Source organism: Asparagus officinalis, chromosome 8 (genome assembly GCF_001876935.1).
Source record: "Asparagus officinalis chromosome 8, Aspof.V1, whole genome shotgun sequence".
Taxonomy (NCBI): domain Eukaryota; kingdom Viridiplantae; phylum Streptophyta; class Magnoliopsida; order Asparagales; family Asparagaceae; genus Asparagus; species Asparagus officinalis.
The window spans coordinates 32,908,388-32,923,956 of NC_033801.1; the positions used below are offsets into that span (position 1 = coordinate 32,908,388).

The 15,569-nt window shown below is 40.2% G+C and overlaps 1 protein-coding gene across 1 annotated transcript in view; it reads left to right on the forward strand.

Annotated features, from left to right (window-relative positions):
* LOC109822865 (cytochrome P450 81D11-like) overlaps positions 1-10,239 on the forward strand; it is a 10,750-nt gene extending 511 nt beyond the window's left edge. Inside the window, exon 2 of the mRNA XM_020389127.1 lies at positions 9,465-10,239. Coding sequence (XP_020244716.1) covers positions 9,465-10,106 — 642 coding nt within the window. The 3' untranslated portion in view covers positions 10,107-10,239. The remainder of the gene's footprint in view (positions 1-9,464) is intronic.

Here is a 15,569-nt window from a genome sequence, read left to right on the forward strand (position 1 = left end):
CACGCAAGTTCAAGCAAGGCTCGGTCCTAAACACTTTCAGGGGCGAACTTCACCAACTCAATCAACAACTTTCTAATAGAATGTTTGAGAGGTTCTGTTTTAAAGGAGTATCGCTCTCTGAGCGACGCCATTTCTCCTGAATTAATCGCACATAATCCAACCAATTAAAGGCCCATTTTTTTTAACTCACAACGACTCTCTCTTTCGTAGCCTATAAGAGGAGAAGGAGATCGTTCGTTTAAGGAGATTGCCCACTTAGAGATGATCACACCCCATAGACGGCGTAAAGTTAATTTATGCTCTTTGTTTCTCTCTTCTGATAATCAGTTCCAAGAGAAGACCGTAGCCATCTCCGCAAGTGACAATTGAGAAGATCAACGGGAAAGATCTCGGATCATCAACGAGTACGAGATCGAGCATACCATCTGACAGTGATAATTTTTATGCCCGCAAAAAGAACCCTTAAAAAATATAAATTTTCTTCAGTTTCGAGTTAAATCTTTTTATTGTCGTATGTGCGTAATTAGCAATATAAAAGACGCCCAAAAGCAACTTTCCATTTTTCTTTCCTTATTTGACACAAGAAAATAACTGGAAAGCGATGGAAAGAGAAAAGCCATGGAAAGCGGAAGAACAGAGGAGAAAAAAGTTAATATTTAATTATTTTCGGCTAACCGATATCTTCAATTCATTGTTTAACCTGGTTAAAATTCTCTGGGTCATGGCACGGCTTCTAGTCTTCCTCCCTGCCCTCAACTCCAAAAGTACTTTCATGCTTCCAAATTTCTCGCCCCGCCCAGAAGAGTACTCTTTAACGCATATGCAGCAGGAGATTTTTTGTGGTGCGTATTTGAAGGCAGGCTGGGATTTTTTGTGGGGTGAAATAAATGAGATCGGAGAGAAGGTGAATAATTTCAACCCCGGATGAATCGTGACAAGCCCACGCGCGCGTGCCTTGATGCAAGCAGACACAGGCGAATTTCTATTGGGCAACTTATTTTTTTCCTCCTTATTTTTATTTGATATTTTTTGAGATAATCAATTGAATTAATTTAATAATTTTTATACCATTAATTTTTATTTTTCAAACTCTATAAATAGAGACTACTTTGTGTCATTTGGACACAAAAAAACAATCTGAGTTTCTAACCCCCTAAAATTCTTCTTCTGTCTATGCAATTTGAAGCTAGTTTCTTCATGATCTTCGCAAAACTATCACTAATTTTCTTTCCCTACAACCTACAACTTTCCTAACCAACCTCAAAACATACCTCCCTCAAACCACAACATCAACTATACAGACGCCTCGAAAATACTGCATAAATATCGGGATCAGCCCAATTTTCAATAATGCCGTACATGGGCGTGGAAGGTCTATGGATGAGCAAGAGATTGACAGGAACACAACACAAGGGAACGATGCTTCATGGCCTAAAACCCTTGTATCAGCACTCAAGACAGTTTGTCGCAATCCGAGGGCTTTTCCATGTCAAGGATTTAGAACTGACGGTAAATGGTCAGTTAAGTTAAGAAAATAACAGAAGTGAATCGAGGAATTTAGATGCAGGCGAGAGAGCGAAGCGGAGGTAGGAGTGCAGTGCATAAGAGCTCAGCGCAATGAGCCTGAGCGGAGAATGATGGGAGAACGCCAAGCGTTGCGAGCGGGAGAAAGAGAGAATAAGAGGGGGATGTCATCCGCTGACAAATCCGGCCATTTCGATCAGGTCTTTCTTTTACCCTATGATTTGGAATTTGGGTGTCCTTTCTCTTTCACCACCATCCTCCCCTTCCTTGCAAACGCCGTTTTAATCCGTGGCGGTGCTCGACGACGGGATGAGAGGTCATCGATGGCGAAGAGATCTCCCCACCGACGAACTCAAGACAGTACACAGCGGGCCAGCCTACGACCCAAATTTCGGCATCAATATCCCTTATCTCCTTACGGTTATCTCTCAGTTCGCGGGAAGCAGCTATGTTCCCCCAGTATCGACTTGTCCCTAACACGGAGTCGAGTGAGCCAGCGACACCCGGTTTAGTAGCGGATCTACAGATATCCCAGAATTTTCCACCCCGCAAGAATGTCATGTCTTTGGGAAATTTGTGGGATACTCCTCAGCAGTTTTTGTCCCTCCAACCCAACAATCAGCAAAGAGATCAAGTTAATGAAACTTGGACCACACCGAAGACAATACTTTTAAACTAACTGGTTATTTTCAACGTTAGTAATGATAGTGAAGTTGGGGAACAACCAAAAGGTGAAACTTTCTGGGGTGAAAATTACAACAGTAACGTGGAATGAGAAACGCCAAAAGTGGGAAAGGAGAGGATATTGTGGTCTCGGTGCCATAGTCATTTCAAAGACATCAACAGAAAGAATCCAGTTTCATTGACTGCTACAGTACTGGCATCGTAGGAGAAGCGTAGCGGTTGGTCCCGATGAAGAACTACATATCCAAAGGCAAGAGAGTTGTACTTGAGAAAATAGTACGACGTTTAATTGGTCGGATGAGTGGAAGGTGGTATCGTAAATCACCCAATATATGAGCAGGAGGTAAATGCATCCGTAGTAGTGGCTCTATAAAGAAAGAGTAGTGGCTGAGGATGTTTGAATCATCGGGACCCTAACCTGGCTTGTTAGCACGTCCAGAGGGTAGGCGACGGTGGCAAAGAAGAAAGCTAGAGCTTCCTCAGTAAAACATCTGTGCAAGGAATCAAAGGGCAATTGAGGAGGAGTTATCTAAGCTAGTCATGCCTCATGGGAAAATTTGAAGAGAAAAGAATGCAGAGTACTTGCTTCAGGCTATGAATAACGCTGGCTTCATTCCAGAATACGGACGATGTGGTTATTCTCTGAAAAACAAACCAAGATTCGTGACGATAAGATGAAGAAGCTTATAATATGTTGAGGAAGAAGCCTGTTTGAAAATAAGAGCTTTCTCAGGGAGTTTATGATTGTGTGTTTTCTTTTCTGATATTTTTGTGTGCCGTTTGTTTAATTTTGGGAGTTGTGTGGGTGCCTATGTTGTTGAATGTATTGAATAAAAGGTTGTTTATGTTTGAATAAAATGTTGTTTATGGTTCAATAAAGCCGATTGATATGATTCTCAGCTGCATATAAAGTCAAAAAGATACCAATAGCTACTCGCTGCGGGAATGCAACCAATGTTGAATGCCTTTCACTGCACCAATACAAAGGATGAAATGACTACACCTGCATAATAATACAGAAATATGAATTGACCTCTCACTGCAAAAACAAACAAATGTTAAATTGACATTTCACGGCAAAAAATACAAAGGGATGAAAATGACTACAACCTGCATAATATACAATAATATGAATTGACCTTTCACTGGGCAAACCAAAACAATTTTTGAATTGCACCTTTCACGTGCAAAAAATCAACAAAGGGATGAAATGACTACAACTGCATAATAATACAAAATATGAATTGACAACTCTCTGCAGCATGCATGCCCTATGCACATGTCCTCTGCCAATTGGCATGTGAATTCCAAATTATTGAACAACTAACCCTTCATTATATAAACGATCAGATGCACATCATGAGTATAGCCTATGCACATTTCAAAAAATCATAGCATCCAATGGATCCTTTCTTAAATGAGGTTTAGTCTAGAAGAGTTGTGCGCAACAACAATGGGAAATAGAAAGAAAAATACTTGATAGGGCAGCGAGAACTTACTTGAAGAATTGCAAAGGAGAACACGCAAGCAACCAACGTAAGAGGAAATTCCATACATAGAAGATCATCAAGGGGGGGGGGGGGGGGGGGGGGGGGGGGGGGGAGGGGGGGGGGGGGTGAGCGCGATGAGAGACTCATGGCCGACTACTTTGGCCGAGTCATGCACTTACACTGACGCCCAGTTCCGACGCAGGTATCGAATGAAAAGGCCTCTCTTTTACGAATTGTGAACTCTATAGTCAAATTACGCGAGCGATTACTAGTCAGCACAACGGCGCAATAATGCGGGCAAGCTTGGGTTACGCCTATCAGAAGTGTTACGGCTGCCATACGCATGCTCGCATATGGAGTCGCACCGATGCTTATGATGAGACGTCAGATAGGCAGAATCCACTGCTATCGAGTGTACTGCGCGAAGTTTTTTGCGAGAGGGTGTAATAGCATTGTTTCAAGATGAATGACTATACGCGACGACCAATGTGTGAAGATTTGCAGAGTTGCTTCCAAGTTGGACAGGAACCGATGGATTTCCCAGGATGATTGAAGTATTGATTGCATGCACTGGCAGTGGGAAAAAATTGTCCTAAGGCTTGGCAGGGCAGTTTTACTAGTGACACAAGGGGAACGGCAAATAGTTATCCTCGGGACAGTTGCGTCAATATGATTGTGTGATATGGCATGCTTTTTCAGGGCTCCTGGTAGTTTGAATGGACATTATAATGTACTTAATGAAAAGATAGACGAGAATGCACCGGTTTTTAACGAACATTGAGTCTGGTGAAGCTCCACGGGTAAAGCTTCACGCGTGAATGGGGCGGAGTACAATCTTGCATACTATCTTGGGCGGACAGAATCTACCTAAGTGGCCTGTCTCGTGCAGTGCAATTCAAATGCCCAAGGCCAACAAACATCAATTTTTTGGGCACACAACAGGAATCATGGCATGGAAAGGAGAGGAAGAAAGGCCGTGGAACGCGTATTTCGGGGTACGTCCAAGCACCTTCGCTATGTCGCCCAACCAGCACTAGAATGTGGGATCTTGATGTCTTAGGAAAAATAATGAGGCGTGCATTATTTACATAACATGATAGTAGAGGGATGAACGGATACGTAATTCGCGAAACTGGGAAAATATCGACTTTGAACGGCGTCGAACAATGCCTAGCTGCTAGCGCCTCTTTCAATGTTCAAACATACGTGTTGCCGGAGTTTCAAGTCCATGTTCACCTCGATCTGACGGAGATAATCAGACTAGAGGGAACTACGAGATAGACCCAACATATTCAGCTGAAGAAAGATTCTCATCGAGCACATTTGGGCAGAAGTTTGGCAACCTCCGATTATGATTACCAATTTAGTGTGTTTCTGGCATGTTTTAATAAATTTGGGTGGTTTGGTTTTCCCGATGCTTAAAAATCGTGTTGTTATTTTATGTTAACATAAAAATATTATTGAAATTAAATTAATTATATATAATTTAAAAATATTATAATTATTATGAATTATTATATTAATAATGTAAAATATATGAGTTATAATAATAATATAATAATAAAATAGTAATATATAATGAAATAGGATAAAAGATGAATTACAATATGGTGGGTATATGTTTGAAGTGACAGGTGGTTTATTGCGTGGCGTCCAAATAAGTAAAAACTTTCTGAAAAATCTCCTGCTGTAGAGTTGATAGGGAATGAAGAATATTGATTAAATAAAGTGATGTGGCAGTGAGAGAAGGAGGTGAAATTTTCAGCCTCCTGGCTGGAAGGATGGTCTTACGGTCATCCGACCAGCGCACAGATCCATTCCCTTAGAAAACATATGGAAATGTGATGATAAATCGAAGGGTGATAACATGGTGAATGCAGGGATTTGGATTGATCCGGGCCTTCAAATCATTTGTCATTTGTTTTGTTATTTAGTACTTTGCTTATAGTATTTTGCTCTCTTTTGAAGATAGATATTCCTTAATGGGCAGTCGTAGCCTCGTGCATTCAATCAGACACGACATACATCAATCAGAACCGACATACACACCCGCGACCAGCCATTACTTCCTAACTTTTTTATCCCAAAATTATTGATCTTACTTAAAAAGAAGTTATGGAAATCTGTAATCATAAGATTATAACATCAAATAAAATCGAATTAAATAAGTAAGAGATAAGAAAAACTCAAGCCTGACGGGAGCTAGTCGTATAATCACTGCTCTAGAAGATTGCAGACCGGCCTATTCGTCGCTGACGCGAAATGGTTCCACCACCCTAATGGCAACAAGTCGCCTCGAAAACGCGCCTCTGTACTCGGAGCGAGAAGCTTCTTGCTACAGATCAAGAAGGTTGCCCAAAATAACACTATTGAGAAAATTATAGGCACAATTCCCGGTCTATAGATTTTCTCTCTTTCTTTTGTCTTTTCTTCTTTACTAGTGTTGCAGCCCTGCGCAGGTCACGGTGTTTTTTTTTTTTTTTTTGCTAGCAGTCTTGCCCGGCGTTTGTTAAAACTTTCCCGGTTTTGAATTTCTCTGGCGTGCTACAGTAACTCGCCTGCTACAGTGACCATTCCCGAGCTGCCTAACAGGTAGGCCGATCTGGCTACATTGTCTTTTAATTTCTCAGCTGCTCAGTAAGTGCTGGGTACGTAGAATCTACTGTAGCATTTACGCTAGGCATGAACAGTGACTCTTTGTTTCTTCCCATTTGTATAAAAGAGATAGATTTCTCACTATTCTCTCTCTTTCTTTGCTTTCTGTTCCGGAGCAGGGAGAGAGAGATTACAGAGAAATCAGACGAGAGAGATCACTTTCTTAAGAAGAACTTAAGGAGGGTATTATAGGGAGATAGAGAAGAGATCGTAGATTACTGGGATTGGGCTAGAGAGGTAAAGAGAGATTAGTGGAGAAATAGTCAAAGCTCTTTAGAGAAATATAGATTAGTTGGAGAATCTATATTAGGTGATAATTAGGAAGGCCAATATTGAGTTTTTCCAAAATATCCAACAAAATTTATCTTAAAAAAAAGGAGTGCGGATGCATGATCAACCCAATACCAAACGCTTTCAATCATTTCCAGTCTTCGAGATTGCCCAAAATAAGGTGGGGGTGGCGCCGTAGAAACGTGACACAGTAAGATTTCACACTACCCACACTTTGCAAAAAAGGAGTGCGAGATGCCAAATCACACCTGAGAGCGCTACCACGACACACTCTACAGCCACACACGAACCCCACCTCGCCCCTCTCTCTCTACAGTTGCAGAAGTGCCCCATAGTGATTTAAAAAAAAAAACACATGTGGAGGCTCCCTGCATGTTAGAGAGAGAGGAAATATGGTTCCGGTAGTGTGCATTAATTAGAGTGCGCCTCCATATTTTTTTAATCCACCCTTCAACACTATTTCGAGTTCAATTCGAGCGTGCGAACAGGACGTGGGCCGCTAGAAAGTGAAGGCAGCAAGCAGATTTCCGCTACCACACCACGCACACGCCTTCCCTATATAAAACATGCCTCCGTACACAGAATTGTTTATCGTCTTCACCATGGAGCTACTCCTAACGCTGTCTTCTGCTCCCGTAGCCATCTTCGCCTCCTCCTGCTCAAACTCTCTCAGAATTACTTCCCGTCCAGCAAGAAGCTTCTCACCCAATGGTAAGCCCCAGCTTCCTCTACCCGCGAGCCTCCCCTCCGCTTCCCATCATCGCCACCTCACCCTTCACTCAGCAAACCGCCTGTCCACCGGCTTCCTCGCCGCCTCTCTCTCCCCCCACTCCTCGCCTTTCCTCTTCCCCGCTTCGGCTCCCACCCCATCCTCGTCGTCTCCTCCCCTCTCCGTCGCCGTCCGAGTGCTGTCACGAAGAACGAGCGCTCGCCTTCGCCGTCTCGCCTCAGCTCCCGCATCCAAGGGCTTCAACGTACACTTCACCACCTCTCCACGCTCTACGGCCCCACTGGCGGAACATTGCCCCGATCGCCACTCGATCTCCAACGTCCTCTCGGCTCCCGCCTAAACCTCGCTCGCCCCACATCCAGGACGATGAGGATCAGCGTGCTTGTCCGAAAGCTTCTTCGGTGGAGAACAACGGACGGCGAGAGATGAGGAAGGTTGCAGCGTGAAGCCGGTCCTGTGCGTGGCTTTCGGGGTGATGATGAAGGATGATCGTGGGGAGCGGAGGATGGGGTGGGGACGCAGGAGTCGAGGAGCTTCATGGAGATGGTGGAGGAGGGTGATGACGATGATTCGGGGTTTCCGATCCGCGTCGGATTGTGTTTCGCGGGCGGTGCGAGGGTTGTGGATGGGGGGGCTGAGGAAGAGGATGAGGCGTTGGGTGGATATAAGAAGGAGGAGAGCTTCAGCGGTTGATTAATGAGAGAGAGGCAGTTGGAGGAAGGAAAAGGGGAGACTGATCAGCCAAGAGCATGCTGAGGCTTTGTTGGATTTACAAGAGGAGGAGCGCGGAGAATTACTCAGGACCAGAACTCATCAATACGACCATGGATAGTGGTGCAGCCTATAGTCTAATTTATTATTCAATTAGCAGACCTCTGTTAGTGTTCACTAATCTTGGATTCTCCGCGTAAATTTTGAAATCGGGTGACAATTAATAAAAATCACTTTTTAATCTCAATTGAATGTAGAACCAAATCCAGAAGCCCTTTCAAGTCAATTCAGCTCTATCTACCTCGTTGTCTCTCCACCCAGCGCCCCCCCCCCGCAACTGGCGCCCACCTCGCAAACGCAAGATGGAGAGGAATATGCTGGGGCCCACCCCCCTTTCCCTCATCTCTGCGAGCTTGGCGCGCGAGTTGGGGGGTAGCCAAATAGGCATTGTTGGTAAACAATTTGTTATGTAAAAAAATCGGTTTTGCGGTTTGGCTCTGGGCTGCCCAAAACTCGCGGGCGGCTCGCAAGAGCTGGAACAGGGGGTGGCCCCCCTGTGGCACCCACAGGGGGTGGCCCCCCCTGTGGAACCCCACAGGGGGGTGGCCCCCCCTGTGGGACCCACAGGGGGGGCCACCCCCCCTGTTCCAGCTCTTGCGAGCCGGCCGCGAGTTGGGCGGCCGCGAGCCAAAAGGTATTTCCGTAAAAAAATCTCCAAAGTATTCTTGAAATAGACTCATGAGTCATAACTGTGAAGTCTTTTCAAGGACTAGCATTTGACCATGTAAATTTAAAAAATAGACAATTTTTATGAAATATATAGCAAAATAGATCACTTTGTAAAATAATTAGCAAAATAGACTTTTTTTTTTGAAAAAAATGTCGATTTTGAAAAATAAGGCTCAGAAAACATACGGGACTACTAGTCCCGTATGTTTAGAGCCAACTAATCACAGATTAGTTACTCAGAAAACATACGGGACTAGTAGTCCCGTATGTTTTCTGAGTAGAAAATTTCACTAATCCGTGATTAAAACATACGGGACTATATGTTTTCTGAGCTGTTTTGCAAAATAGACCTCTTTTTGGCCTGTTGGTAAAAAAGATGTCTATTTTGCTAATTATTTTACAAAGTGGTCTATTTCGCTATATATTTCATAAAAATGGTCTATTTTGTAATTTTTCCCTTTTTCAAGAGCATTTTGGATTTCAATCGAAATCATCAATAAATAGATCAAGATAGTTGATTGCTAGTTTAAAGGCGATTTTTCGTATTGTCACCCTACTGTTAAAGGCGGTTTTTGTAGTACGCGTGAATTTTTTTCATCCCTCCACCGTTCACGTTCTTTTACTCATTTGTTTCTACTGCCTACTTGAAGGCTTTGTTCTTCGGAGGAACGGACACGTCATCCGTAACGATAGAGTGGGCGATGTCCCTTCTCCTCAACCACCCAGGAGTACTCCACAAGGCCAGAACCGAGATCGATTCGCTCGTTGGGAAGGACCATCGACTGATCCAAGAACAAGACCTGCCCAATCTCCCGTACCTCCAAGCAATCATCAACGAGACTTTGCGCCTGTATCCAGCAGCCCCGCTGCTCGCACCCCACAGGTCACACGAAGAGTGCGTAGTAGGAGGCAGCTACCGCGTTCCAAACGGCACAATACTGCTGGTGAACGCGTGGGCCATCCATAGGGACCCTGAGTTATGGACGGAGCCCGAGGTGTTTAGGCCGGAGAGGTTCGTTGAGGGAGGGGAAGGTACTGTTGGGGGTGGGATTAAGATGCTGCCGTTCGGAATGGGGAGGAGGCGGTGCCCGGGCGAAGTAATGGCGATGAGGTTGGTGGGGTTGGCGTTGGGGATGATGATTCAGTGCTTCGAGTGGGAGAGGGATGGGGAGGGGTTGATCGATATGGAGGAAACCGGGGGGCTTATACTCCACAAAGCTGATCCCCTCCGGGTCATGTATAGACCTCGACAGAGCATGGTCGACCTTCTTTCACAGATCGAAACATTTTGATGATGTACAACCAGTACTTCTCATAACACAATCTACAGCCAAGTAATATTCTACTGGGTCATATCTCAGTGTTTAATTTTACGTTCATACTTTCTTTCATAATTAAATAAGTGGTTCGGTTATTTATGTGTTCCACCAATAATATCATAATGAAACATACCGTGTTCTATCGTTGTGGACTTTACCAGAGTACGTACATGCTGAAAATGATTTTTGGTAGTAAGTGTGTCTCTCCATCTGCTTCCTCTACGGAAAGTCTTCCTTGATGTGGTACTCAAGAGTAGATAAACGGTAGAGATTGTCTAATAATATGCTGAGTACTAGTGTACTTCGATGTACAAAGGCTTTCTTTAATAGACACCACCTTTAAAACAGGGTTATTTTATAGAAACATCTTTCATTGTTAATTGTACATTAGCTACCTTTAAAGTATTTTTTTGTTGTAATCAACTACTTGGACTCATTTTCAAGTTAAGGTTTTTTTTTGGTTTTGCTATAATAATCAGTTGTCAAATAGCAAGTATATTAGAGATATGATCGTTAATTGAGGTTAGGCGGGTCAATTATGAAAAAACTTAACTAAAAAGTGAGCTCAGATGGTTAATTATAACAAAAACTACTTTAAAGATAGGTTATATATAAATTAATAATGCAATATGGTTTATATGCAATGACCCACATTTTAAAGGTAGTTTCTATGAAAAAACCGGATCTAAAACAATCAATCATTTCTAAGTAAAACAAAAATATAAAAGTTTCTAGTGGTGCACAATGTTTACTCTCTTGCATTTGGATTCCTTTCAAACGACCTCAATGGTTAGTTTAGTTCTATTTCAAAGTCTAAAGAATATTCCACTAAGTGACTTGTTCCTCTCCGTATGGGTCATACTTGTTGGTCTACGAGATGGATGTTTACTATTAGATCTGAGATGCAAACGCCCCCGAGGGGGGGGGGGGGGATGGGGGGTTGCTAACATTTTTTACTAAAACAAGCAGAATATGCATTGTAATAGATAAAATAAAAGTAAAAAAATAATCAACCAAGGCCACACAAGATTTTATAGTGATTTGGATAACAATCTTGCATCAACTCTTCATTTATATGAAAGAGCTTCCTTACTATGCCAATGGTTCTTATGAATTATAACACAATTTAGTAGGCTTACAAAGACTATACTCTAGAATATACTCGAAATCCGTCATCTGATCTACCTCTCCACAACGAGTAACACATAGTCTTAGTTAGTCCCACTCTCAATTAACACCGGCTTAAGTATGTTGTAAAAATAAGTTTAAAACAAAACAACAAATATAGATTAACCACAGGAAATAAGAAAGATCTTACAGCCCTTTTCAATTGACAAACCATCCTTTTATGGATCAAAGTGAAGATTGTTGAAGAACGGTGTAGATGATGAAATTAAGGGCAACTCTTCTCGCTGAGGCGATCCAAAGATGTTTAGATCAACGAGAATTTTTTTGTCGTGGCTTTGGGGGTCAAAACCTTCAATCCAATATCTTTTCAAATCAAAATCCTAAAGCTCTTATCGCAACCCTAGAATTCTCTCATCTATTTATCTATTTCAATCATAGATAGCCTTTAATCAACTAGAAAAGTGACATCATAAACATAGTAGAAGTTAGAGACTAAAAGAAATAACGACCAACTGTGATTCAATCCTCAAATATGTAATCAGTCGACTTCACCATTGATGGTTGCTCATGACCATCGATGGCCCTTGATGGGTTCCTATAATCCATTAATGAGCTAAAATCCTATCTCTGAAATTCTATAATTTTTTCCTGTAGACCATTAATGACTTTGTACCCATTGATGGGTCCCTGACGACCATCGATGGTACAAAGGCAGAAATCAGCATTTGCTTCGTACACGTCTTGTACATATATTCACCTATACTATTTCATCTCAAACAAATATTATTACAAAATGAGATTTATTTATTACTCAAAATAGAGCTATTGTACGGAGTACATTCTAATAATCTCTCCTTTTGATAATAACAAACTTGCAGTTTGAAATAGTTGAATATATGCATATTTGAGATAAATAAACAATCAGTATAAATACACTCTCATGCAAAAGAGAAAAAATTATGCAATACTCCCCTAACATTCACGCATTCATAAAATGATATGAAATAATCCTCCTAAAGCAATGCATCGTGTGTGTTTTCAAAATTTTAAAAAGAACTCAAAAAATATGAAACCACTAAACCAAAATTCCACTCGTGCAAAGATCACCAAAAATTTCAAATTTCACACCAAAATTTTCCACTTTTGGTATTAACAAATAAAAATCAGGCAAAGGCTAAAGAAGAAAAATACACATCGGTTCAGACAAAAAATTTATATAAAAGTAGCACAAGAGATTAAAATCTAACCATAAAATACATGAATACAAGAGAAGTCACATAAAAATCATACAAAATAATTAAATATCAATGTAAAGTATATGAAATAAGTAGTAAAAAGAATTATACTAGTTCATTAGACAAATAAAGATATATCAAAGTGAATAATGTGTAATAATAAGACTTGAACTATCCCAACCTTAAAAACTAAAGACCAAAGTGTCACCCTATCACCTCAGCCGTACACGATTTAGAAGGAAGTAGGATAGTTTTTGACGGGCAATTTACGCCATCACTCTACCCTTTGAGATATGCAAAAATATAATCCATAAGTATGGGCATTTAACAATCTTTTAACTATACTCAATTTTCTGTGGATTTAATGAGAGTGTGAATCTTTTGTCACCTTTTGACCAATATATTCTTTTGATTGACATATTTTTAGAATAAATACACATTTGCACATATAGAGAATAAATGTGTGCACTATTCAAGTAGAAAACAAGCTTAAAAACTCTTGATATATTCCAAAAATATCTTATAAATAATAGACTTATTTTTTTATGGATTTCATGAGAGTGTGAATATTTGATCATCTTTTAATAAATACACTCTTTTGTTTGATATATTTTTTAGCATCAATGCACATTTGCACATATAAAGAATAAATGTGTGCACTATCCAAGTCAAAAAAGCAAGCTCAAAAACTTATGATAACTATAAAACTAGCTATGTGATAACACAAAATATCTAATGAAACAATGCATCAAGTAATCATACTTTTATCCTTATGTGCAAAAATGCACATACATAAATTTGAAAACCTTATGTGAGCCTTTGTGATATAATTAAGTCATATACCATAAGATAATATCATTTGTATCAATCTTGTAAGAGCACGTATATAGGCATGTTCAAAGTTTTTTCCACAGAAAATAAAAAAGAAAAAAAAGATTTTTTTTCCTTTTTATAAAAAATAAAAAAAAAATCTAAAAACAACCCTATAAAAGAAAAAGAAAGAAAAATCAAGGAAAATTAAAATCCCAAATTATGTACCTTTAACAGGAAACTATGCTAATTATCTAAGCAACCAGAGTGCAGATAAAGAGTTGGTACAGACAAATAATCTCAAGTATCACCAAAAGAGTATACATATTCAAGAAAAAAAATCAAAAAAGAAGGAAGAATAATCAACCTTCAGCAATTAAAATAATATATCTCTCAGTCCTCCTCATCACCTCTCTACATGTCCTAATCAAGACCATCTCCTCCATGAGCTCCTAAAGGCTGTGCTGCTCTAGTAAAGAACCCAACATATACTGGAGGTCAATCAAGAGAACGATCTGATCTATGAATAGCTCTCATGATATATTATAGCGATGCATCGTAGTAGATGTGCTGCAACGTCATATCAATCTACATCAGTGTCATATCTCTCCTCATCAGTTCCATACTCTCTCTTAGACTATCTCCATCAGGAGTCGAAATTTTAACATTCTCTTTCCTGCCACATCACTTTATTCCCCCTCCACATAATTCAACAATCTCCATTTTCTATCATCTCTACAGCATGAGTTTTTTCAAAAGATTTTTACTTTATTTGGAACCCACTATAACCCACATAAAGCAAAGAGAAGGAGAATAAGGTGTTGAAAACTCAGATTTTTTTTTGGTCTCCAAATTACACAAGACTAATCTCTATTTATAGAGGTGAAAAAAATAAAAATTATTGATATAAAAATTATAAATTAATTCCTAGTATTTATCTCCCAAAATATCATCCCCCCTCCCCCCCGATCTCTACCTGCTGGAGCAAAAAAAAACCCCCAATCTCCGCCTGCCGGAGATAGTCTTAGAGATTGTAGAGTTCATTGAGTAGGTCTAGAGGATTCTAGACTCTATGAAGTAGCAGACTAGGATCCATATAAGGACCTTCTGAATGTAAGCAGCACTAAGTTTGATTTCCTTACCTCTCACTCATGTAAAAGCTAAATTGGACCCATGCTCTTTAGTGAAGTTCATGTAGGATTCTCACACGAGGGTAACGTTCACTCTCACCTCTCCTTTTCCATCATAATGCTTAGGCCAGCTCTATTCAGTATTTCCATGATATTAGAATACTCCTCCAAGTTTGGAATATCAACTCTCCTTTCAAATATAAGAGGAAGTTTCTCATACTTCTCTTGTATATCTCTCATAGAAAGTTAATCACCATGGTTGAGTTCGCATGAAGACGTTCTCCAAAAAAGTAAATAAACTTAATTTAGTATAGAATACATAAATATAAGGGCTAGGAAATGAAGAAAATATGATAAAGGGTCAAAAATTATAGTTCTGCCTTCTAACCATCGATAGTTCACAGTTCTAACCAGCGATGGGTTCCTGTGAACTATCGATGGTTAGATAGTACACTATTGATGGTGTTCATCTATCATTGATTATTCATGAACAGAACCGTCAATTTCTCACCTTAAATCATCCAAAAGCATGCACAATTCTCTAACCAAATCATTCCAAATACTTATTCTAACCACAAACAACTCATACTCATCAAGATCCATTATAAAAATGTATAAAATCCTTAAAAATTGATCGAACATGAGATTAAAGTTTTGAATTGTACCTTGATAATGATTCAAATGAATTTAGATCACAAAATCAAGATGACAATCTCCTCAAAAATGTTTGTTCACAACAAAATCACAAAAATCAAGAGAAGATAAAGAAATTGAGAGAGAAAAGTGTAAAAAGGGTAAAAAGTAAAAAATAAAAATAAAATGCTCCCCATTTTACTTCTGGCAATCAATGGTTGACTATCATTGGTCATGTTTGACTGTCGATGGTAACCCCTAATATATTTTTTTATTTTAAAGAGAAAAAAGAAAAAAAATTTGATACATATGGGTAAAGAGAGAATATCTAAGATGAGAACTTACCCTTATAAGGAGATGAAAAATAATATAATAAACTTGTATCTAGTGTTATCCATTCGGGTCCAAGGCCTGGGCCCGGCCCGGTGTTTGGACCGGAATTAGCCAGGCCCTAGTAAAGCTTGGAAACCCGGGCCGAACCAGGCTCTGGGCCCTGGTCC